At 44.9% G+C, this 26,088-nt stretch overlaps 1 protein-coding gene across 1 annotated transcript; it reads left to right on the top strand.

Moving 5' to 3' along the window:
* The first annotated feature begins 20,587 nt into the window (after nt 1–20,587).
* On the top strand, nt 20,588–22,177 carry POU3F2 (POU class 3 homeobox 2). The gene has a single exon (XM_054568871.1). It carries the CDS (start codon nt 20,588–20,590, stop codon nt 21,914–21,916), a length of 1,329 nt encoding a protein of 442 aa, XP_054424846.1. The 3' UTR covers nt 21,917–22,177.
* Nucleotides 22,178–26,088: the final 3,911 nt, after the last annotated feature.

The raw sequence follows: 26,088 nt of genomic DNA on the forward strand, positions 1-26,088 counted from the left end.
TAAGTCCAATGTTTGGCTGAAGAAAAATAACATAAATAAGGGAAAAGTTTCCTTGGTCGATTAAAGAATTTTTTTAAAGTGGAAGATAGTAAGAAAAGATTAGATTTTGCTCATGTGTTTACCATGGAAGAATAGAACAACGAGTTCCATTTTCATATGTACTAGATTAACGCCATAAATATAGAATCATGTTCTGAAGAGTCAGTATACCACAGACAATTTGGTCTTGACTTAGTACTTAGTGAAAATCAAGTAAGCTGAAAAATCCATCCATGCTTTTCGCTTTTGTCTGGACTTCCTTATGTTCTCCTGGAAGAGTTGAGAACATCATCCAGGAAGGACAGTCTCGCAGCTTACAAACACTAATGTAAATAATGCATTATTTATTGGGTTGCCCTTTCTTATAAACTGTTTTGAGTAGCCAGTAATGCCTGATTAGAATTGCAATGAATGCTTGCTCTTCTATTCCCCCAACAGTGTGAACTAGTAGAGGTTTGCCTGCTCCTCTGCTCTAAAGAAGTCTGGAATGTTCCTGAACTCTTTAAAGCAAAGCCAGAGAGTCTCATTTTTTTAGTATGAAATGTTTACTGAAATTATCCCTAAAAATTCTTTCTTCAGCACAGAGAAGATCTTAAAAGTATATATTTCTTTTTCTTATTATTTATTTATATATGGTGATAAATTCATACCTATTAATGTTTTGAGAGAATTATCATGACATTTAAAAATAAATTTTCACAGGAAGTCATATGAGTAAATACCAATTGATATAAAAACAAAATAAAAATTAAAGTAAATAAGTATATAAAATAAAAGTCAAAAAATAAAATTAAGCAAGTATTTGAATGATGATGATTTTACAGGTAACTATGTGTATACAATAAGTTGATTTATTTTTCTTAGCGAGCCACTGGTTCTACCTAAGGGAATTTTCACATTCTATTATAAAACAATGTCACAGTACAAAGGCCTAGGATAGTAAAACTAATGGCCTAGCTGAACTTAACATAGCAACATTACTTATGAGCAGACCTTACTGGGTCAAATACAAAGATAGATCCAAAGTTCTTCTGAGAAGTATAAACTGAGAACTGAATACATGCCCTGTATAGAGTCTGCTCTCATAGATCACAACATACATACACTCTGGCAGTCCTCACTTTACACACTAGTTCAGGAATGACCATTCAAGCTGAAACCAAGCTAAGTGAGCTTAATAATCAATGAAAAATTAATGGATTAATTCTACCAAACATTTAACAAATTATTACCAAACATTCTCAAACTCCTCCTCGCCCCCCCCCAAAAAGAGAACACTTCCTAACTCATTCTATGAAGCAAACAATACCCTGACATCAAAACCAGACAAAGACATCACAAAGTAACTACAGACCAATATACCTTATTAATAGAGATGTAAAAATCCTCAACGGAATACTAGTAAACTGAATTCAGCAGCATAGTAAGTGCTCACATATCATGACCAAAGTGGGATTTGTTCTTGGAATGCAAGGTTGGTTCAACATGTGGAAATCAATCAATGCACCATACTGATAGAATAAAAGTAGAAAAAGCACATGATAATCCCAATAGACATAGAAAAATCAGCTAACAAAATCCCTTTTTTAACAGAAATGAGAAATAGAAGGGAACTTTCTCAATCTGATGAAGGTCAGCTATGAAAAACCCACAGCTAACATTGTAGTTAATGGTGTTAAGACTGAAAGCTTTCCATAAAAATTATAAACTATATAAAAATGTCCTCTCTCACCACTTCTATTCAACATTTACTAGTGGTACTATCCAAGGTAATTAGGTAAGAAAAAGAAATAAAAGGCCAGGACGGGGTAGGGGAGAGATGAAAGAAAGCAAAGCAGGGATAAATGGGATGGAAAGAGACTTTACTTGGGCAATGGACACATGATGCAGTGTGCATATGATAAACAGTTTTGTTTAGTTGTACACTTGAAACCTGTATGGTTTTTTTAACCAATGTCACACATTAAATTCAATTTTAAAACAAGAAATAAAAGGCACCTGTATTGAAAACAAAGAAGTAAAATTATTTATGCTCATAGATAATATGATAATTTATGGGAAAAAAACACTAAAGAATCTGCCAACAAAAACCCTACTACAGCTAATAAATCAGTTCAAAAAGTTGCAGTATACAAGATTAATATATAAAAATCAGTTGCATTTCTGTGTACCAGTAATGAGTAATCTTAAAATGAAATTAAGAAAACTATTTCATTTACAATAGCATTTAAAAAAAATAAAATATTTAGGCCCTGCCTAGCTGGTGTGGCTCAGCAGATTGAGTGCCAGCCTGCAAAGCAAAGGGTTGCCAGTTCTATTCCCAGTCAGGGCATAGGCCTGGGCTACAGGCCAGTCCCCAGTAGGGGACTCCTGAAAGGCAACCACACATTGATGTTTCTGTCCCTCTCTTCCTTCCTTCCTTTCTTCTCTCTCTAAAAATAAAAAAATAAAAATTGTTTTCAAAAAATTTTTTAAAAAGGATAAAATATTTGGGAATACATTTCACCAAAGTTCAAGACTTATTCACTGAAAAATACCAAGCATTGTTGGAAGAAAAAAAATTGAAGACCAAATAAATAGAAAAATACCCATGTTCATAGGTGGAAGACTTAATATTATTAAAATGACAATGCACTCCAAATTGTTCTACAGGTTCAATTCAATCCTTATTAAAATTTCTACTGCCCTTTTTTTTTTCAGAATGGTCAAGCTCATCTTAAAATGCATTTGGCAAGGAACATAGAATACCTAAAACAATCTTGAAAAAGAAGGACAATGTTGTAGCAATTACTTTTGTAATTTCAAAATTTACTACAGAGCTATAGTAATCAAGACAGTGTGGTCCTAACAAAAGGATAGACATACAGACTAAGGGAACAAAACTGAGAATCCAGTTGAGGCCATTAGTGGCTGAGAACTAAAGTATGTGTGCCAACAGCACTCCCATCAGCTGGGGCAACAGGTCTCTCTTTGATAAGGGTTTTGAATAACATATGCCTGTGCCCACCATGCTGCTAATTTAACATAATTTGAATTACATTAAAATTAAAGATTTCTGTTGAATGAGGGACACCTTGGATTATCTTAATAGGAAGAAAGCAGAAAGAGTAAAGATGCCAACAATGTTTATAACTGATAATTACTAGTATCGAGAATGTACAAGTGATTCCTGTAGCAAGCTAACCAAAGAAAAATAGAAAAACAGAAAAATAAAATAAAATAAAATAACAAAGAGTTATACTTTCATACTTATTGAATTGGCAGAAAAGGGAAAGCTGGCAAGGGTTTGGGGGTAGGCCAAGGTAGCCAGACATTCTAATTTGTCTGAAACTGTCCTGGTTTACTCTTACTGTCCAGCATAATTATTAATACCTGCTTTTTTGTCAAAAGTGTCCCCATTTATACTATAAATCTCATGGTCTCCCTGAAATAGAAGGATCATCATACACTACTGATGTAAATGTAGACTGGCATAGCCACTTGAGAAAACAATTTGGTATAGTATTCAGTGCAATTAATTATTTGAAAACCCTATGGTGCAGGTCCACCTGGCTCTCTGGAGATAGATAGATAGATAGATGCATAGATGATAGAGATAGGTGATAGATAGATAGATAGATAGATAGATAGATAGATAGATAGATAGATAGAAGAAACTTTCACATAAGCTCTCAAGAAAACATGTAATAAGCTAATCATTGTAGCATTATTTGTGGTGGCAAAAAGTTAGAAACTCTCTGGGTATTCATAACTAGAGAAAGGTGAAAGCAATATAAGAGACGCAAGTATAATAGCATACATGAATAGTAAAGACATAATGCTGAGTGAAAAAGTTTTCTCAATAGCATTGAATATTGAAATATAGATATTAGGTAAGGTGACCCTCACTGAATTATATAATTCCTTCCACTTGATTATGGGTAGGACTTGTGCATATAAAGGGATATCAGTTCCATGATTATATCACATAGCAAAAGTATAGGAATTGTGCTGATGTAATTAAGGTCCCTAACCAGTTAGTTTTGATTTAATCAAAAAGAAATTAGCGTGAGGGGGTATGGCCCAGTTATCGGAAATTAATACGTTTAATGCTGTAGCTCTAATTAGGAGTGTCCCTGAAAGACAGTGGTGAAGGAAAATCCTCCTAATAGAAAGAAATTATAGCAGTATATTTGTTGCTTTCGTTAGGACTGTATATGACCAGAGATCTGGATCTGGCTCATTGGCAGTGCTTAATAGTTTGGTTTGATGGTCAAGGACAAGGTAAGACTATTGATGGCAAGAAAGTCTAGGAAAGAGGTTTGCAGAGAGACCTGCAGGATGAAAAGAGTGTGAAGCCATCTTCTCATCCAAGGGCATCCACTGCAGATGAAGCTGACAATCATCAGGTGAACATGACATCTACAATGTACAAAGAACTCCTTTAGCAATCCCAAACAAAGAAAAAAGGACAATGTTCAATACATAAACAAGTATTTTACAGAAAGCGAAGCCCAGGCCAGGCAACAGTCTCCTCAGCGACTCAGATGCTTGCTGACTCAATGTGCCAAGTGGTCATGACAGAAGTAGAGGCCCGGCATTGGTTCAACAGCATGGCTGCTCTGATACTGCCATTTCAGAGTCCACAAACTGCCAGCCACAGGCTCCAGTGCTAAGCACCCCAAACAGCACCATTCCCTGGTGTACCAGCCTGCTTCTTTGTGGTATGTTGATTACATTAAACTCCTTCCTTCATGGATGTGGCAACAATTTGTTCTATCTGTAATGTGCATATATTTTAGAAATGGATTTTCCTTGTCTTTACTCAATGCTTCTGCCAGAACCACCATTGTGGACTTATAGAAAGTCTTATTCACCATATGCAAAGCAAAATTGTTGAATTTCACATAATATTACTTTAGACCACAGAGCCTAACACAACAAAAGCAGTACAATAATGAGCTCATATTCATGGAATTCACTGGTCTTACCACAATCCCCCATCACTTAGGTACAACTGGCCTAACAAAATGGTGGGATGACCTATGAAGAATCACTACCACATCAATTAAGAACATCCTGAGAGTTTGGAGATATGACTCATGAAATGTCATCATATGTTTTGAATCAGTGACAACACATGGGGTTGTTTCTCTCATGGCCAGAATGCAGAGATCTAGAAATCTGTCACTATTCCATCTGGTGACCCCTAGCAGAAGTGTTTGTTTGTTTGTTTGTGTGTTTGTTTTGCATCCCCACAACTTTGTACTCTGCTGGTTTAGAGGTCTTAGTTCCCAAAGAAGGCATGTTTATACTAGTAGACATAATTGTTTCATTGAACTGAGAGTCCACACTGCCACTTGTCCACTTTGGGCTCCTGAGGCCATCGAAGCAAGAGGCAAAGAATAGGATTACTCTACTGACCAGTGTGACTGATCCTACAGGTAGTTAAAACAGGGCACCCATTGGGATGGCTCTTAGAACTTCCATTTGCACAAGTATAAGTTAATGAAAAGCTAATTTTTTAATGAAGAACAACTAAGTATTAAAAACTCTCTTAAGTGGAAGTATGGGTCTTCTGGCCAGGTAAAGAACTAGCTGAAGTACTGGCTGAAAGCCAAAGAAACATGGAATGGATGGTGGGAAAACAAAGTTGCAAATATCAATTATAGCTTTGGGACAAGCTCTAGAAACATTGACAAGTGGTGGCTATACGTATTTTCTTCCTTGTGTATTACATGTATTTCTATTTCTCTTTTACTACTATTTTATATAAGGAGTTCTGGTATTAGTTAAATTTGCAATTGGTGTTTAGGTAACTGAAATACAGGAGTAATTAGTTGTGCATATGTGGAAACAATACCTATTGGAAAAGTGGGCCTCCTTGGGAGGGGGTGGGGGGAGAAGCTTTGTGAAGGACAGTTGCAGCTTACTAGGCAAAAGCATGAAGTTCTCGTATAAAAGTTCTGGTATGTGTAGAAGCATGTTATGCTATTGTCCTTTAATTCCAGACTTCCTCTTCTAGATCCTGCTTTGTAAAACTAAGGCTGAGACCTTTCAGACTATTTTGTCAACTGGATCCTTATTAAAATCTGTCATAAAAAGGTCCTAGAGGGAGTCTTCAAGACAGGAAGAGGGCACAGGCACTTGTTCCTTTTTATTTGTTTGTTCTTCTTGTCAGTGTCCCCCAAGCAAAGGTACTTGACCTTGGCAGCAGCATTGTGTTTCAACCTCCAACTGTTTTTGGCATCCCTGAAGCATCCTAATCAGTGCTGCTCTACTCAGAAACACCAGCAACAGCTGCCAGTGCCTCCTATGGTTTGAGTCTCAACTCCTCAAGACTATTTTTCTGATTCTAGGTATTAGCACTAGTTGAGTAGCACTTCCACTGCAGAAGTCTGGGGCCCAGCTCACTGAGGCTCCTCCTCCAAACTTTAAAGTTTTAATAGCCTCAAGCTTTTGCATTTGTTTCCCTTCCCCTACAGTTTGCTGCAATTACCTCTATTTTTCTTTAGCCTTTAATTTTTGTATTTTCAACTGTGTAATCAACTCCTTATATTAAATTCTCTGTTGAAATACCAATTGTGTCTTTGTTTTTGTTTTTGCTTTTATGTACTGGAGCTTGGCCGATACACACAAAGAGAACTATGCAGCAATTAAAAGCAACAGTAAATGTACACACAGCAACATAAATATATAAATACATATTAAATACACAGTACTGAGTGAGAAAGCAAGAGACAGACAAGATATTCAATCCAATGTCATTTAAATAAATTCAAAATAATTCCTTCAGAAAAGCAATATGCATTTTCAAGAATACATACAAACATATTAGAATGGCGACAGAGACAGAAATTGAAGTGACATATGGAGATAAAAGAAAAGGAAGAAAAAGAGGGGGGTGGGGGGAGAAAGAAGGAAGGAAGGACGATAGATATGAGAAGGGCTTTACATGAACCAAGGATGAAAATGTATCATGAACTGAGATGTATAATTAACTCAACCCCCACCCTTAAGAATATGAGAAACATGAGTCATGACTATTTCAAATTCAAGTGACAGAAACTCAAACTAACTTCAGGAATAAAAGTAATTTCTTGGTTTATGAAACAAAACAAAAATATCCAAGGGTAGATTTTAGGCACATCTAAATCCAAGGGGTCAATTATATCATCTTCTATATTCCCCACCCCCCACCCAACATACTTTTTTGTTTCATATTGGTTTATCCCAAGCATATTCTTTGCAAAACAGAACTCCCAGAAGATGAAGGCTTATACCTTAGTATATGTTGTAAACAGAACTTTAGTGTTTTGGGTTTTTTTTTTCTCCTCATCATTCTGGCCAAAATTATGAGGCTAATGTTCATTGGCCCTCATTGGTCTGCTCAGGTCAGGTGTACTTCCTGAACCAATCACTATGGGATTAAAATAGTTTTGCTGGCCTATCATGATCGTTTTCCCCAGTGAGTAGGGTCAGACTCATGGAGTCAATTACTAGAAGAAATAAATTCTTCAATATAATACCAATCCTGTTAAAATATTTCCAATACTGCTCAGTTACTAATAAAGAATTCTACAATGGTACTGTTTGTCCAGTAGAAACTTTACATCTGGGTAAGTCACAGAGGTAGGGTTGGTCTTAAAAGAGAGAACCCAGCCCTGATCCATGTGGCTCAGTTGGTTGGCCTTTGACCAGCAAAGCAAGAGGTTGTAAGTTAGGTTCCCAGTCAGGGCACATGCCTGGGTTGTGGGTTCGGTCCCAGGTCAGGCATAAATAAGAGGCAACCAATAGATGTTTCTCACATTGATGTTTCTCTCCCTCTCTTTCTCCCTCCCTTTCTCTCTAAAAGTATTAAAAAAAAAAAAAAGTAGACACAAAAGGTGACTCATGGCCATGTGGCTATATTTTAGGAGTGCCACAAATTCCTCTTGCCTAAAGTATCTTAAATTCCAATTCAAGATTCATTGTTTGGAGCCTGTGATATGTACCCTCTAAGCTGCTTTAGAAAAACATGTAAATGCCACTTAGCATTTATCAGCTTTTAACACCTTGGTATTGATTACCTTATCAGATTGATGATGACAAGGAAAGTAACTGTAAGGAATCCCTCAAAGGAAAGAGTCTCAGTGGGTTAAAATGTCACAGAGGGCAGACTAGGAACCTGTGTGCTCAGGGTGATAGAAAAAGGTGAGAAGAAGGGCTGGAGGTGGCAGGACACTTGAGACACAACCTGTCTGATGCACAATTTCCCTTGGTAACAATGCTACCCACAACACCACTTAGTTACATCTTAGATGGAGCATCCTGTGAGAGGATGGATAGGAATCTAGTCCCTTCCCCTAACAAGACAGTTTTCATGTTGGAAGCATGGCTGTAGAACAGCGTCTGTCCTGTATTTGCAGGAGAGAGAAGATTTTTAAATAGAATGTGGTCACCACGAAGAACCTCAGACTTACCAGGGTGTCCATCTGGCAGGGTTCCATGTGCTCAGAATGGGCTATGAATGTGGCCCAACCCAAAAATTATGAATTACTTAAAACATTATGAGATTTTTTTTTGTTTTTGTTAGTGTTTGTGTATTTAATGTGTGGCCCAAGACAATTCTTCTTCCAGTGTGGCCCAGGGATGCCAAAACGTTGTACACCCCTGCAAGAACTCTCTTGAAATATTTCCAGCTTCTAATCATGTAATAGTTCAACCAAGATATCCCTAGGACCTTTGTGGATCTTTTTGAATGACATCAAAGTGCCAGTATCTAATTTTTTTTTTCTCAGCGAATGCAGCAATAGAGATAGAGCAACACCCCAAAGCTAGCTTCTCATGTGATTTGGGGCAAAAGATTGTCTTTCTTTATGGTGTCCCAATTTTATATTCTTTTTACAATGAATCCTATCTCATCAGGCCTCATCTTCCTAAAACACAGTAGGGCAGTGTACCACACTAAAAATCTTCCAACACCTTTAGTAAGTAGATGGAAAGAGAGAGAAAAAGGAAAAAAGTAAGGAAGAATGAAAGAGAGAAGAGGGGAGGGAGGGGTTGGGTGGTGAGGAGAGGGGAGGAAGGGAGAAAGACACTCTTTAAACTCTTAGTAGTTAAAAAAAGAAAAAAATCTATGTATTTTATTGTTGCTTGACTTTTTCTTATAGTGATCATGTATTCATGAATCCCTTTGTAATTTATAATTTAGTAAAATTTGTAATTAATTGATTCTACAACTAAAATGACATTTGCTCTCACACTGGGGGTTAAACTTGAGGGAGACTGTGGCCTAGATAAATGCTGAACACATAGATTAAAAATATATTTTACAAATGTCGCTGCTGGCTGAATTGACCTTAAAAATAGTGTTCAAATGATATAAAGCCAAGCTGAATAAAAACACAAAATACTCCACTTCCTTTTACACCTACTTTTTTTTTTCTTTCAAAAAGAATTAAGTGCTGTTCTTGAGAGTGTCATAAAGATACAGGTCGGTTATGCTGCTCCCCTGCATAGGTTTCATTCGGTAATAAATGGTTTTCTGAGAGGCCTGAGTTAAAGCTCTTATGTAAATAGAGAGAGGCTTACATAATGCTCTTTAAGCTAGAACTTTGAAGACAATCTGCAGTAGGCATATAAAATCTGTCCATGCTGCAAATGGCATCTGAAAACTAACAGGAGACAATCCAAGACGTGGTTTAAGAAAACAGGAAGAATAAATATCCACGGTGCAAGCTTTTAATCATTTAACCAAACCTCAACCACGGCCAAAGAATAGGTAAGAGGTATGTCTAGGGCTTATAGTAACGCTATTAACCAGAGCAGCGCGCAAGTATCGTTCATTGTAAATTTCTATGTAAAACTCTCCAGGGGCTGGAGCCAGGCCTTTGGCCGTTTCCCTCCCTGTAAGGTTAGTGCATCATCTCATGGAAGAAGCTAAACTAGTATTGATTTTCCAATTTCTAAAAGAAGTAACCATTTCGAGCAAAGGCACGCTGGGGGCGTGGGGGCGGGGTGTCTGTGTAACGGAGAAACACAAGTCAAACCGAAAGAGCAACGGAGAGACGAGCTGGGGTGAGCCCGCGGCGGCTCCTCTGACAAAGTAGCGGGTCTACAAAGTTCTCGCCACAACAGCTGCGCAGTTGTAATTCTGCGGACCTGCCAGAAGAGACGTTTGTCTGCCAAAAGAGAGAGATTTCTGTATTTTTCCGGAAGGCGGGATGGACAGTGCTCTATCCGTTTCCACTTGCACATCATTTTCCCACCGCACGCCTACTCCCTCCCTGGAAAATCCACCCGAAGCGGGGGCTGGGGGGGAGTGGGCGGAGGGAGAGAGAAAGCGCTGGGTACCGAAAGTCGCCAAACTTTCCCAAAGCCCGGGTCTCCAGCCGACTGCTAGCAGGCGTCCCTGCCGCCTCCCTGCCCGGCAATCCATCCGCCACAGACTCCGTGCGGAATTGAGCGGAAATTTGCCTGCCCCAGAGAAGTAAAGGGTAGGCTAGTTTTCAAGGCAACCCAGAGACTGGATTTGCAAGGGGCTCGGAGTTCGCTCGTTACCTGCCAAGTCTGAGCGCGCGTCGGGCAGAGCGCTGGCTGCCCGCGGCGGGAGGGACCTGCTGGGCTCGGAGCTTTAGGGGGCGCCTTCCGAGGCCCCGCCCGCTGGGCGCGCCCGCGGCCCCACTCCGGTCCGCCTCCACTCTCCCTTCGCTTTTTGGTGGCCCCGGGGGAAGGGTGACCTGCAGGCAGAGCTCCCTCCTCTGCTCACATCTGCCAACTTTCCTCACACCCCCTTCCCCCGCCACTCGCACACGATTTACGACCGCGTAGACTCGCGCTTACTTTCGCCTGCCCTTTCTCGCAGAAGCCTGAAAGTGCCTGAATGGAAACACTGACACGTGAAAACTCTATTCGGAGTGATTTAGAATCCACCGCCGTGAGGTTTTAATCTTGCTGGGCTCATCCCACCGGGTGCTCAGGGCAGCTGTCCGAAAGGTCCCCGGCATTCTTTACTATCTCTAGGGAAAATGAGGCAGGGAGGAAGGGGCAGGAAGAAACGTGAGAGGTCTGGGGCCACACGGGATATCCCAGGGAAAGCGCCGCATCCTAATCCCAGGAACTGAAGTCCTAGGGCATTGTTTCCAAACCAAATGTAGATAGCAGCATTCTCCGGAGCCCTGGGACCTCCAAGTCGCCTCTTAGGAACGGAGAGAACGGACGCGCCACCACCGACCATCTGTCCTGAGAGTCGGGGCGGGGGTGGGGGACTGTGCGACCTAATCCTGCCCTTTCCCTGCCCCTTTTCATGCCCCTTTTCATCAGCAACAGGTTTTCAAATATGAGACACCCCCTACCACTCCCCACCCTGTGGCCACGCCCGCCAAGTGTTCACCCCAGCCAGGGTCAGACAGGGAACGAATTGGCCTCGCCAGCGTGGGCTCCTGTGGTTAGAATGGTGTAAGATTTCTAAACGTCAGGGCACTGCTGGGGAGATGATGGACAGACCTCTTATAAACCCCTTCACGAAGGAAATGAGTGCTCTTGTCTTAGCCTTGGCTGTTCTTTCCCTAAGAAAACCTTTTTTCCAAATACGACATTGAGGATTACTTACCCCCTTGCACTTCTAGTTCAGACGTTTCTATTCTAAAAGGGAGCGTGGTGCGTTTGGGCTGGGCTGGGTTTTCCTCCCTTCCCCGTCCCTGCAGGATTCTTACGCGCCTAGATTTCCTGGCCTGAGACAGACTGGTGGCCCAGCCTTCTTGGGGCAGCTGCAACAGGTCCCTCTGTGCTCCATTTCTATTTGGGGACCTCCCACCAAGCTTTCTCCTGTCCACTACCACAACCAGTAGAAGGGGGAGAACCAGTTTAATTCTCTATAGTATGACCTCCAACCTGAGGGCTCTTCCTGCTGAAGAGTCAATGGAACAAAGGAAAAGAAAGCCTTGGAGTTGGTGTCTGGACACCCCCAAACTCTGACCTCAGAAAAAGAAAACCCTCAACTATTGCCCCTGCCCATTTTGCATTGTATTCCTGAAAACTGGGAATGAAAATGGAAATTGTTTGATGTATGAGGAGACGTTATCTAATTAGGGCGTAAGAAATTTAATCTTTCCAGCATGCAGGTCATATAATTAATGTTAATTTAACGCTCAAATTCTCAGTCATTAATTTTTATTCTCTTAAATGCAGTTTGGCAGGGGCCCCTGATCCATGGCAATGGATTTTACTGGATGTGAGAGCACACTTGGTCTTAGGAGTGACTCACCGCAGACCTTACCATCCCAATAACAAGATCACATCATGTATGCATTATTAAGCCCTGTAATTGAACGGTCCATAGTTTGCATATCAGACTATTAAAATAATGTGTTTTGCTTTTCTCTGAACACGTATTGTTCAAGCCTCTGCGAATATGTGGTGATTCTGATAATTATCACCAAATTACTGCAAATGTTCTCTTCATTAACATGATTTCTTTCAAGCATTTTTTAAAATGTGAATATTATTATGGATTAAGGAACTTCTTACAAAGTTATATAAACTTTTTAAAAGGGATTTGTCACTGAGAAGGAAAGGATATATTTGAATGGAGGAGGAAGAGAAATGCTTTTCAATATGCCTTTCAAATGGCTTTTCTCTAGTCAAATAAAAGTTTTCTCTCTAGTTTCTCAGGAAGCTTCTAGGCAAAAGGCAGAAAAAGAAGGGGGCTGAGGGAGAGGGAGAGAAAAAGAATTTAAAAGTCACAGGAAAGTAAGAGAGAATATTTTTAAGTCCTTACTATCCAGTCCTTTTTGGTGTAGATAACTTCTCCCCACAAATAAATAACTTTTTACCTGACCTGCAGTAAACTAACATTCCCCCCTTTAAAAGTACCAACTCAAAATTTTCTAAAGGTAACAGCTCACAATTAACTAAATATTTCTGTTTCCCCCCAGTTATTCTGAGCTATACTGTTGGAGAAATTATAAGCCATAAAGAGCCTTTATTGTAACCTTCCCTTCACACACTGTTTTCAAAGTTGAATAGCAAGACATTTAAAAAAAAAAAAACTACTGCAAAATAAGAGTCTCTTTTAAATGTAGAGATTTGCATCTACACTACTTTCTAACAAGATTTCCTTTGGGTGATGTTTAAACTCGTAACAAACAGGTCATTTTGCCGCTGGTATTTTCTCTCCTTCTGGGTACAGAGTCGGCGCCGCGCGCAGGTCGCTGTCCTCCGACGGCGCTTCCAGCGCCTAAACGCAGCCATCAGCCTCGACCAGGAGGGGTTTTCATCCACCGGGAAAGTTTCTAGAGTTTGAGAAGGTTGTGAGATTTTTCCCTTAAAAAAGTATAAAATACGCCGGGAAAAGTGTGGGATTGTGGGGCCAGAGCGAATAGAGAGAGCCTGGGGTGGCTGGTGCATCTGGCCCGCTCCAGCAGTAACCGCTTGGTCGCTCCCTGCGTGGCTGGACACCCCCTCCCCTTGCTCGGTTCCGGAATCCTCTGGGCCCCTTCCTACAGCCCACACTCAGCTCTCCGGGGAAGGGGTGCCAGGCCCTGGGAGGCACTTTTATTTTGGCTGAGAGGAGGGAACGCTGCTCCCAGGCCCAGGGGAGGCGAACTGAGCTCTTCTGTTTGGATTTCCCTCCTCTCTATAGCAACCAGCAGCATCAGGACAAAAATGCGCCCTCCCTGGACAATGGCCCGGCCTCCCGCTTCTCGCCCTCGTCTTCCTCCCCCGGAACGCTACCAGGCCCTGCCTCGCAGCTCAGGGGCTCAGCGGCCGGGAGCGGCTCCACCCCCTCCCCGCTATGTTCCCTAGCAGTCCCTCGGGAGGTCAGGCCAGGGCGCGAGGGCGCCGCAAACGCGTCTCCCTACCGAGCTGATCCCCCGTGTAGGCCGAGGCCGAGACACAGAACCTCCTGGCGGAGCTCGGGGGCTCCCACAGCGGAGTTCTCTGCGGGATTGTGTGAGTGGTTGGATGGCCCCGAGTGGCACAAATTCCAGCTAGCTTTCTTCAGGGTTAAAAAAAAATTGTTAGTATAATGCACAAAGCAGACTACACCCTCTCCCCACCCCCACCCCCCACAAACACATTCATGTAAATATAAGCCTCCAAACCCAAGGTCCTAAACATGATCTCTGACTTTCTTTCATTCTCCCAAGGTTAATTAAGTTCCCTTCCACGAACTGAGCTCCGTGCCTATTCATTATTCTCTCCCTCTGACCTAGGGCGTTAATATGATCAGGCCTGTGACTTGGCCGTGTTCTGTTTTCCTATTTTGCATTTAATGCTGGGACCTGGCTGCCCTAGATTACCATCGAAAACTCGCAGGAAAGGCAAAAGGAGTGAGAGCTGGTTTCGTTGCTTCATCCTGCCTAAGGCTCCCTCTTTCTGCATCTTCTTCCCGACAATGTCAGCCTCTACATTCCCAGGACCATATTCTGGAAATCCGTCTTTTAAAAATAGTCATCTCTAACTTCAGTAAGTCCAAAGGTGCCTAGAATGACAGTTCTGAAACTCAGAGACCTAGCACAAGATTCCGGCCCACAGCTATTATCACTGTGGTTAACTGCTCTCAAGAAAATCTTTGCCGGGGTGCACCACCCCTCCCGCGCTGGCTGCTGACCCCAGGACACTAACAATTGTTAAGTGCACTTTTATACTTTAGAAGAAATTTACATCCATCCTCTGTGTAGCCGGGAAAAAGGAATCTGAAGTTCAAACTCGACCCAATGCAGCCTTGTTTCCCCCAGCGATGGAAACCAGGACCGAGCCTTGGCCACCGCACCAAGGAAATAGCTGAGGACGCCCTTCCCCCGCGTCTGCGCGCAGGTGTTTGCCGTTGCTCTTGCCCCTTCCTCCCGCTTCTTGGGTTGCTCCCGAAGTTAAGACAGGGAAGGGACTGCTGCAAGAGCTTCATCTCAGTACACTTCCAAACGCTTTAGAGCTAAGGTGGTTTCTGTTGAAATCACTTTAAATTATAAAAGAGTTTGTCATTCCCTCCTGGTGGCCAGCCATCCACCTATTTTAAAGCGGGGTAGGAGAACTGGGGTGGGGAGGAACACCTTCAGGCTCCATTGTTAGGAAGTCATTTAACTGTTATTCCTTTGAAAACGAATTTTCAGGAAGGAAACCAGAAGCCACCAATCACGTCGTGTTCTGTTCCTGATATTTCAATATAAACAAGATGTATTAACTCCAAATAGAATTTATCTTGTACATTGATGAAATGTGTCCTTTATGCTTTCTCCCCCATAAGGCCTCATATTCACCACTCAAAATTTAACAGGCTTCCTTTGATAAATTACTCAAGGTAATCCCTGAAACAGCTAGACTGCCTGGGTGATACGGTTTTAGAAGTCTTCATGCCTTGCCTGCCCATAAAATATTCACTTTTGGACTACAAAGGTGGGATCATTTTTAATGATGAGATTCAGAACTGGAATAGAAAGGGAAAGAGATTAGTATCCATGAATTCAAATAATTTCATTTTAAAAACTCAACTTAGAACATTAAATCTCACTGGTTTACACAGCAGTGAAGATAAAATAGAATCGTCTGTATGTGAGGCGTGGACAGACAGAGTTGCCAAGCATATGAAGTACGGGAGTTTTAACTTTCAGAAAACTTTTCCTTCTTCAGGACCACTTATAACATGGAAACAGATGAACATTTAGAAACTTGCAAATTGTATGAATAGATAGTAACATATAAATCTATGTAGGATTTCTTTTTAATCCAGGAGACAATGTGCTACCACATCAAGATGTTAATTTCTGTCCCTTTTAAAGGTAAATGTTGATTGTGTTTCTCACAAGAACTGGCAACTTGGAAAAGCATTTTCCATGCTTCTTATAAATGCATCCCAAGTCTGCAGTTCTTGACGCTTTAAGGAGGTTTTTATTAAAGCAGCCAGCTGCCTCTTTGTGTGGATTGGCTGTTTAAAGCTGCAGCTCTGAAGTGGGAGCCTCAGTTTTGACATTCTGTAGGCCCTTAGCAAAGAAGTTCCATTCAAATATGGGGGAGCTCTCCACCAAATCAGGCAGCTTTTGAGGGCTTACAGAGGAGAAGCAAGCACAGAAATGAATGACTGGGACTAGATAGAAGATGGAGTAGAACAAGAAGGAGAAAGGATTCAAGAAATCCTCCTCCAGGGTGGATACATTTAAAAGAAAACACCAGGAGGCAATTTTACCCATTTAAACCAGTTGCCACCTTCTAACAAAATGTCCTCCATTTCTCTATTTCTATTGTCATAGGAATACATGGATAATAAATTAAGATCTATCAAATGAATACCATCTCACCTCTGTTCTAATAGCAATGTTTTTCAGCTAATGTATAGTGGTTTTTCTTTTAAGTCCTGGTATATAGAAATAACTAAATGACATTTTACATATGGTGTGAGTGCATCTGCTAGATGGACGAGTTAATAAATTAGAGTTCGATCTGGAATGTAGGGATTGGTCTTATTGCTATTACTCAGATGAAGACTTTGGAGGCCCTGGATGAAGGTGCAGGGGGCTACTGAGACAGACCTGCCTCACTGTTTCCAGGAGTGTTACAATGTGGGGATAAATAAGGGTCTTTTGGATTAAGCTCGGATTGGCTGAGCCGTTTCCTCTGCATGCGAGCACCTGGGCAGGAGGGAGTTCTCACCACTTCTTCACAAGGTCAGGATACTGACTGAGTAGAGAGAGAGCCCCTTCCTCAGGACCTAAGAGAAGGGAATGGACTAGCACCCTTGCCAGCATCTCCTTTCTGATGCCCTGCGTTTATTCTTGAGGAAGGGGCCTAGGGGACCTCTCCCCTCCCCCACTGTCCGCCTCGCCGCCCCCCCGCCCCACACCCGCGGCAGCGAGGCCTGCGCCAGTCGAAACGTCTATTCATCCATTGTCCTAGAGAGTGATCTCCGGGAGCTGTGCTGGAGTGAGGGAGACATCGAGACACCTTGTCAGTTCAAAGCATTTTAGGGTTGTTTGAAATCCTCTCCACGTCAACGTAAGCAGCCTCTGTATTTGAACAGCTGCTTTGAACTGTGAAAGGGAATGAGCTGAATCAAAACCTGGAGGTGTCTCCCAGAGACACCTTCAACGTGCCTTTATGCGGGTGGAAAAGGACTCTGCCCTGGCGCGGTCAGAAGTACAGAAAGGCGCAAGCGAGGGGCGGGGTGGGGGGGAAGAGAACCGAGAAACCCCCATCTGCAACCAAACCCCAGGTTTCCGGAGCCCCAGGGAAACGCCGCGCGGAGAGGCAGACGGGAAGCCGAGGCTACTCAGAACTCGGCGTTCGCGCCACCCGGGCCTCTAGCAAAGGGCGGGGAGGCGGGGGTGGTCGGGGGCGGGGGGTCGTACCCAGAGCCACCGTGCGCGCCAAGCGATTGCCCTCCCGGCGATTGGCCCGGCTCTGGGGATGCGGGGTGGGATGAGGAGGCTGAGGCCCAGGGGTAGAGCATTGCTTTGTGTACTCCCAAGGATTTATTGGGTGTGTTAATCCCCTAGAACTACCAGAGCTTACCCGGTTGGGGACGTTACGACTCCGTCGCCTGCAAGTAAAAAGAGGCGTGGGTGGAGGTGGGGGTGGGAGTGGAGTGGAGACCCCAGATGTCAACGTGGGATGGATCTCGCAGCAGTAATTGCCACTGAAGTCCCCTTGCAGACAGGAAGTTTTGATGTACACGTGCAGCCCATTTTTGCCCACCCCACCTACACAGAACAGCGCCCTAAACCCGGAGTTGGGGGGCGGGGGAAGGCAGAAAGAGAGAAGGGTGGGGGAGACTTTTAAACCGACTCCTAGTCCGGCTGCCTCGCTTCCCTCAGAGATGCGTCTGGAAACCTTTTTCTTTGCTCGAGTGTATCACCCCAAGGGCTGCTGTGGGACTTGTCCCTAAAGAAATGTGAAATCAAATCCAGAGAAAGGCAGACACCTGCCCCGAAAGGGGGAGGGGAGGGAACTGCTGGCTATCCCGACACGGCGCTTCCCGACGGCTGGATTCATCCATCTGTGGGAGCTCTAAGTCTCCAAGTCCGAGGTCGGGAGGGAGGAGGAGAGGCGGGGGTGAGGGGTGGGTAGCGGGGTAAGAGGGGCGCGGTGGGCCAGGAAAAGACGCGGCTGGCAAAAGGCCTGTGCGCTCGCAAAGTCCCAGGGGAGCCGTGCCTGGCGTTTGGGACTCCGGGCCGCTGCCAGGAGGAGGCGGTCCTGCCCGCCGCGCAGGCTCTTCGCTCTTAGTTGAGGAGCCGCGGGGGCCAGCCAAGAAGTCTGCGCTCTCCGAGGCTCGGACTTTTTCCTCTTTTCCGAGCTGGGCAAAGTTACGGGATTCTTAGCAACCCTCAGGCGCATGGCCAGAGTGGCTCCGCGCTTGCGCTGGGATCAGGCACAACGCGGTGTGTGTCCTCGCCTCGCCGCGCGGGTGCGCGCGTGGGGGGGATGCAGGTCCGTCCCGCTGGCAGCCTGTGGGCTCGACCCTCCCCTAACCATTTTGCTCTCTCCCACACACACGCTCATAAACACAGGGCACGTGGAAATTCTCAGCCAAAGCGCCTTGCCCTGGCGGGTGCTCAATGTGGTGATTTATAAACAGCTCAGCCACTCCCCAAAGAGCTCCGCTCCTCGTTAGTCATGATGAATTCTCTGGCCCGCTCTACTTTGGTGTCTAGATTAAGATGCTCAGAAGCCCCAAAATGCTCCTCGTGAGCGCTGATTTGGCTTCCTTCACAAACCCACGACTGCCAACAGCGCCAGAGAGGTACAACGGGCGAGGCCAAGGGTGAAATTGAGGGACGCGATCAAGTTCCTCGGGGTCTTTTTGCCTTTTCCGGCAGCAACCTGTGATTCGCTTCTTAGTATAGGCGCCCGTAAGCTTGACCCGATGCTTCAGCCTGGGTCCGCGACCAGGCCTCTCTCCTAGCCGACTCGCAGGCTCCGAACTGCCGCAGGCACCTGCCGCTGGGCGGCTGGGAAACTGACAGTGCGCCGTGCTCGCGCGGGGTGAAGCGGCGCCGCTAGGGCACGGTCCCGCAGTTGGCTGTGGAGTTCATGGCTGAAGACTAAGTAGGCAGCTTCGCCAGAGAGCGCCTGAGAGCTGAGTTAGATCAGCCCCACCAACGGGCGTCCACAGAAGTTACTGGTTAGGAAAGTTCCCCTAGAATCAACCCATCTTCCATCACACACTCTTCATTCTCATCCAGGCAGCTAACGAGAAAAGTTGCATCAAAGAGCGCCAGAATCGCAGGGAAGCGCTCACACAGCTCCGGCAGCTCGGCTACCCGGGGCTGCCCTTGGTGCCTCCACCGCACCCGGAGGCTGAGCACTTCTTGCCTACGCTCCCGTAGCCTCGAACAAGGCAAAGGTCTGCGCGCAGTCTCCCAGTTTTCTACACTAAAAACTGTGCGCGCGCCCTAGTGTGGGAATCTGACAGAGACTTTGAGAGTTTTGTTTTGCTTTCAGTCCGGCCCGCTGCGCTGTCAAAGAAGGCAACTCCGCGCCTGAATAGGAATCTCAAGCTGATGTGCGGGCTGAGCCTGCCTCTCCTTGGGGCCTCTCGCGGAAGGTCTGGTAGACAATTGGGCCTGGCACCTAACAGGAAGAGAGCCTGCACTGGCGTCGGGGTGGAGGGGAAGAAGACCTTTATTGGGGGCAAAAGTGTCCGCACACCCTGGAGCAAGAAGCACACGTGCATTGATATTCTAACCGCGGAGGAAAAGGAGTCTTCAACAGGGGGACAAGTCTCCTTCTGGCTCTCGGTTCAAGAGACGCTGATGTGTGTGTGTCCCAAGGTGAATAAAAATCGGACGCCTCCTAGCTGGGCGCAACTCAGCCTTTCTCTTTCTCCCTCATTCTTTACCGTCCGCCCCCCCCCACCCCCCACCGCCTCAGCCCTATAAGGAAAAGGAGGTAGACCGACACCCCCACCCATCCACCCAAGTCTTCCAAGTGGCTGTGAACGTTAGTGCGCGGGGGCTGGCCCCCGCCTCCAGCCCCCCAGCCCCTCCCAGCGTGTTGGCTGGGGAGACAGATGGGGGGCGGGGCCCATCCGAGACGGTCAGAGGAGGCCGGGGGTGAGGGAAAAGGGGAGGCGAGATCTAAGAGAATCTGAATCGGGTGGCGAGGGGGCACTGGAGGAGGGCTAGGAGGACTCCGCGCCCGGGGGAAAGAGGAGGGGCAGCTCTGCACCAATCGGTGGCGCCGGCCTGGGAGGTTGCTAGTGGTATCCACGTAAATCAAAGGGCGCGGAGCCAATGGGAGGGGGCGGAGGGGGCGGGGCCCAGGCGCGTGCCGCCGCAAGCCGGCTCTGCCAAGAGAGCGGGAGAGAGCTGGAGAGAACCGGGAGAGGGGGGAGCGCAGAGCTAGTCTGAGAGTGAGCGAAGCAAGAAGGAGGGAGAGGAGGAGAAAGAGCGAGGGCGGGCGAGAGGCGGCGGCGGCAGCAGCAGCAGTAATAGAAGGAGCAGTAACAGAAGGCGTCGGAGCGGGCGTCGGAGCTGCCCGCTAGGGGAAAGGGAGAGAAGACAGAGGGCGAGCGTGGAGAGGAGCCCGAGGCGGAAAAGTAACTGTCAAATGCGCGGCTCCTTTAACCAGAGCGCTCAGTCCGGCTCCGAGAGTCATGGCGACCGCAGCGTCTAACCATTACAGCCTGCTCACCTCCAGCGCTTCCATCGTGCACGCCGAGCCGCCGGGCGGCATGCAGCAGGGCGCGGGGGGCTACCGGGAGGCGCAGAGCCTGGTGCAGGGCGACTACGGCGCGCTGCAGAGCAATGGGCACCCGCTCAGCCACGCTCACCAGTGGATCACCGCGCTGTCCCACGGCGGCGGCGGCGGGGGAGGCGGCGGCGGCGGCGGGGGCGGGGGCGGCGGCGGGGGCGGCGGCGACGGCTCCCCGTGGTCGACAAGCCCCTTGGGCCAGCCGGACATCAAGCCCTCGGTTGTGGTCCAGCAGGGCGGCCGCGGCGACGAGCTGCACGGGCCAGGCGCCCTGCAGCAGCAGCAGCACCAGCAGCAACAGCAGCAGCAACAGCAGCAGCAGCAACAACAGCAGCAGCAACAACAGCAGCGGCCACCGCATCTGGTGCACCACGCTGCCAACCACCACCCGGGGCCCGGGGCATGGCGGAGTGCGGCGGCGGCGCATCTCCCGCCCTCCATGGGAGCGTCCAACGGCGGCTTGCTCTACTCCCAGCCCAGCTTCACCGTGAACGGCATGCTGGGCGCCGGCGGGCAGCCGGCCGGGCTGCACCACCACGGCCTGCGGGACGCGCACGAGGAGCCGCACCACGCAGACCACCACCCGCACCCGCATTCGCACCCGCACCAGCAGCCGCCGCCGCCACCGCCCCCGCAGGGCCCGCCGGGCCACCCCGGCGCGCACCACGACCCGCACTCGGACGAGGACACGCCGACCTCGGATGACCTGGAGCAGTTCGCCAAGCAGTTCAAGCAGCGGCGGATCAAATTGGGATTTACCCAAGCGGACGTGGGGCTGGCGCTGGGCACCCTGTATGGCAACGTGTTCTCGCAGACCACTATCTGCAGGTTCGAGGCCCTGCAGCTGAGCTTCAAGAACATGTGCAAGCTGAAGCCTTTGTTGAACAAGTGGTTGGAGGAGGCGGACTCGTCCTCGGGCAGCCCCACCAGCATAGACAAGATCGCGGCGCAGGGGCGCAAGCGGAAAAAGCGGACCTCCATCGAGGTGAGCGTCAAGGGGGCTCTGGAGAGCCATTTCCTCAAATGCCCCAAGCCCTCGGCCCAGGAGATCACCTCCCTCGCGGACAGCTTACAGCTGGAGAAGGAGGTGGTGAGAGTTTGGTTTTGTAACAGGAGACAGAAAGAGAAAAGGATGACCCCTCCCGGAGGGACTCTGCCAGGCGCCGAGGATGTGTACGGGGGGAGTAGGGACACGCCACCACACCACGGGGTGCAGACGCCCGTCCAGTGAACTCGAGCGGGGGGAGGGGCAGAGCGTGAGGCTCCCCCTCCCCTTCGGTCCACCGCCCTTTCCCGGCCCCCTTGTTCCTTCTCTAACTTCTGATTGTTCTTTTATTTTTAATTATTATTTCCCCCTCCCTTAAAAGGAAAAAAAAAAATAAGGAAAGCAACTAAGGCACTGGACTATCCTTTAAATGGTAGCAGGTGTAATGATGTGTTTTGACCTTTACAGGCTAGTACCCAGGCAATGGAGTGGAGTGTCTCATAGAGTGAGGAGAGAATGCTAGAGAGAAAGAGAGAGAGAGAGAGAGAGTGTGTGTGTGTGTGTGTGTGTGAGAGAGAGAGAGAGAGAGAGAGAGAAAGAGAGAGGGAGAACTGAGATAATACTTGGCAAAACTAAATAAATTACCAAAAAAAAAAAATCCATCAAGCCGTGATAAACACAAAACACAGCTTCCTAATGCTCGGAGTTGGCACATGCTGCTGTGTTTACTTAATGGGATCCCCATCAGGAAAGAGGAAAAAATACACACGTTCTTTGATGTAGGCAAAATCTAACCACATAAATTTGCACTGCAAGAAAATTGAAGTTTACATGAACAAATTCATGAACACATTTTTTTTCCTCCCATCGTTAATTTTGAAATTGCCGGGGTTTGTTTTGTTTTGTTTTATTCAGAGGAGAGAGTTGAAGCCAGCTCTTGGCCACTTTCCATTTCTAACGTTCTTGTGTAGCCACTTGTTCTTACTGTTTGTGAACTTCGGTTACCTCCAGATCCCCTCTCCTCCGTTACATTGGTGTGTGTAACTTTTATTTGCTCCTTTTACCAAAGCAAAAACGATTGGCTTCATGCGAAATAATTAATTCTGTGCATTCAGGAAATGTGCATGGTCTACCCTCTGTATCCAAGGCGAGAATCCAGTTTGGAATAAAAAAATGAGAGTCAAGCATTGGTTTTTGTTACCAGACACAAAGTAAACTTCATTTTCAGGCAGTGTTTCTGGGGGAGCTTGCAGAGGGGAGAAAAAGAAAAAATCGATAGTGAGTGACTGATTGCTTCATTTTATCAAGCGGGCCCATTGTGAAAGAGCTCAGAGGATATGTGGAGGTTAAATATATTTTCAGAGTTGTCCAACAGAAAGTGGCACTTTGAAGAGAACTAGTGAAATATATGTCTTCAGACACCCCCTGTATAGTTCTCTGCCTTCAGTTTTAATAACTTCATTTAGGAGGAATTATTTGTGCTGACAGCAGCAGTTAAACTTTGTTCCTGTAATAGCTTCTTTAAGAAAAAAATATAAAGAAAATAATCTGAGAACTTAATTGTGTATGCCTAGACTGTGTTTCTTAGCACACAAATACCCACATGCATACAGAGAATATTTCTACTCTAGACTGGTTTTGTTTTCACTAGCTCATTTGTTTATCAAATTATATTTAAGGTCCCACTCTTCTCCAATAATTTATTACAGAAAATACCAGTTTGACTTGGACAGCTCTCCCCCCCTTCACTAAGGAAGCCAAATGAAATGGGGAAATATGCTATTTTCAATCCTTCCTGTTCTCCCTTTGTTAATAGTTTTAAGTGCGTTTTTTGACCTTATCTTGATGGAAAACAGTTAATTCCCATAACAAAAGAATCTACTGGGAAATGTAGGTGTACCTGTAACTGTATTGAAAATAAATGCCATTAAACTGTGATCAGTTGAAATATTTAAAAATAATCAGCACAAAAGGGCGCTAAAAGGGAAAACACTTTTTATTAATCTTAAAAGATCGGGGCTTTTTTCTGGTTAGGTATTAGGTAAGTTTTTATTTTAAAAAATTAAAATCTCAACACCATAAAATTATGGTTCAGCATCAGATTAGCATTGCACTCAGTAGTTAAGGTTTTAGGGAATATGCTTTATATTGTCTTTTCAAACACCAGTGATTGTTTCATTTTCAATGTTTTTGCAAGATAAATGATGACTTCTAATGGGCATATTTATTTGCCTGTATTTCATTTCCCCCAATGAATGTCACAAGGAGATGGGCATGGAGCTGCTTGGGGTGCATCACACTGCTTGTTCCTGAGGTGTGGGGACTGGCCTTCAGTGAAGCAATCCAGAGCAGGGCAAATAGCCAAGGGTAAAGGGAGGAAATGAATTTTCAGATTCTTATTACCAAGTGGGTAAGGTTAGAAGCTGGAGTTCAGGGGATGTGTCTTTAGCCCTCTAACTCTCAGAGGTTTATTAGATGAAAGTTACCACTGAACCTTACCACTATGTATATATGTTTAATATCTGTCTTTTGAAATGCAGAAATAGTTTAAATGTTTCTTTGTCTATTTTTCTTTTTTTTAATGCTACCCAGGGAAATATTTTCATATCATTTTTAAGTGGCCTGCCTCAATGTATATTTATTTCTTTTAAAGCAAAAAGGTTCTGGAAACTGTTTTTCTGTAGCTTTAAATGAGTAGGTGAGCAAAATCTATATGGGATGTAATTTTTTTGTTCAGTCTCTTTAAAAATACTTTGTTTTGGTACATTTGGTTGTGCTTGTGGGGAAAATAAAAACGCAGAGATCCTTATATATTTATGTTAAAGTAATATTTTATTATCTACATAAAACAGAAATGCACAATACCTTCATAGTTTGTTCTAATTATTGAAATATCTTTATTTTATTTTAAAATAGTGCCAAGTTTTGAGGGGGGAAAACCCTAGACCTTATACTGACTGAGTTGAGTTGTATTGAAAGTACTTCCCTTCCTTTATACTTCATGAAGTTTTGGAATAAATTTTATGCATATACTGCTAGATTTCACATTGATAACTTTCAGAGGCTTTTTTTTTTATAGTGAAACTACTGTTCTGATTCACTTTTCTTTGCAAAAAAAGAAAAAATCAATCCCAAACCATTCAGCTACTATGCCTAAAGCATTAAATTGAAATGGTCTTTGGGTTTGAGCTTCAATTTGTTTGCCATTTCATGGTCTGACAAAGAGATGTTTGTGCCCTTTAAATATATGCAGATATCCCTGCATCTTCTTTCCAGGTTAGCATCATCTTATCCGATTTCACTTTTTTGGAAAATATTCATGAAACTAGATGGACTTTAATCTTTACCTACATCTCCTCACATGATTCGGGATCTACAGAAAAGCAAGGCTTAGTTAAGGGAATTATTCTTTTTAGCAATTTACAAATACCTTTCAACAGAGAAAAACTCTGACAATATGCAATGTGTGTGTTTACCAAGTAGTTGAGGTAGGTCCTACATATTATTGCTGTTAGGTTTACAGAAAAAGATGGATTTTGCAGTGGTTTATACAATATTGTCTATTTCTCATCAGGCAATCAAACAGCCTCTAAAACAAGAAAAAAAATCATATTGAGCACTCAAGACTGTGGTGCTAGTAACAGATTGTTTCTGATAGTTGGAGGTGAAGATTAAACTTATCAAAATCAGTTTTAAGGTTAGTGAGAAATCCAAACAGTGTTGGGTTAGTTTACAAGTTTGCTGATGTACTTAAAATCCTCCTTGGAACGTTGGTTTTAGTATAAATGTTTATTTTGAAAGGTAGTTTTTGGGCTTATTACACCTGATCATCTTTTCTAACACCTCATCAATATTACACAGGTCCCAAACAGATTCAGCCAAATGATCTTATCAATAGTCTGAACTCAAAGTGACAGAAAGAAGAAGTGTTTTGTGACCGCAGACATGCTGATGGGTAAAATGTTTAAGCTGGGTATAGATTTGAGTTCTAGGTCAATATCCTCCCCCATTGTAGGCAGAAAACAAGCAGCATCTGCCCTCTGCAGGGCATTTTAGTGGACCTTGAGAAGGCGTTTTTGTTCTTAGCCACAGGGGCTACTGACTGGAAACCATCACGTGTTAAATGGACGCACCATGGTTTTGACCCATGCTTGCCGTTCAGTTCTAATGCTACTCAGGTGGTTTCGATGCCATTTGGGGGAATGTATTACATGCTAAGATGAAAAACACCATCACTGACACTGGGAGAAATTTGCGGGAAGTCACCCCTAAAATGTTGGCTAGACACAATGACATACCCTTTCTTTACCCTAAAGACAATAATACAGAAGACAGCCATCCTGAAAGAGCTTCTGTGTTTCCTCAAAATATGTCACTTTTTAAATTCATGGTGTAAGATGAGGGAGAAAAGATTGTGT

Source organism: Pteronotus mesoamericanus, unplaced genomic scaffold (assembly GCF_021234165.1).
Source record: "Pteronotus mesoamericanus isolate MK-2021 breed Mesoamerican mustached bat unplaced genomic scaffold, CSHL_Meso_final contig_20, whole genome shotgun sequence".
NCBI lineage: Eukaryota > Metazoa > Chordata > Mammalia > Chiroptera > Mormoopidae > Pteronotus > Pteronotus mesoamericanus.

Bases quoted from the DNA above. Each gene is read 5' to 3' on its own strand.
- POU3F2 (XM_054568871.1), top strand. From the start codon at position 20,588: ATGGCGACCGCAGCGTCTAACCATTACAGCCTGCTCACCTCCAGCGCT.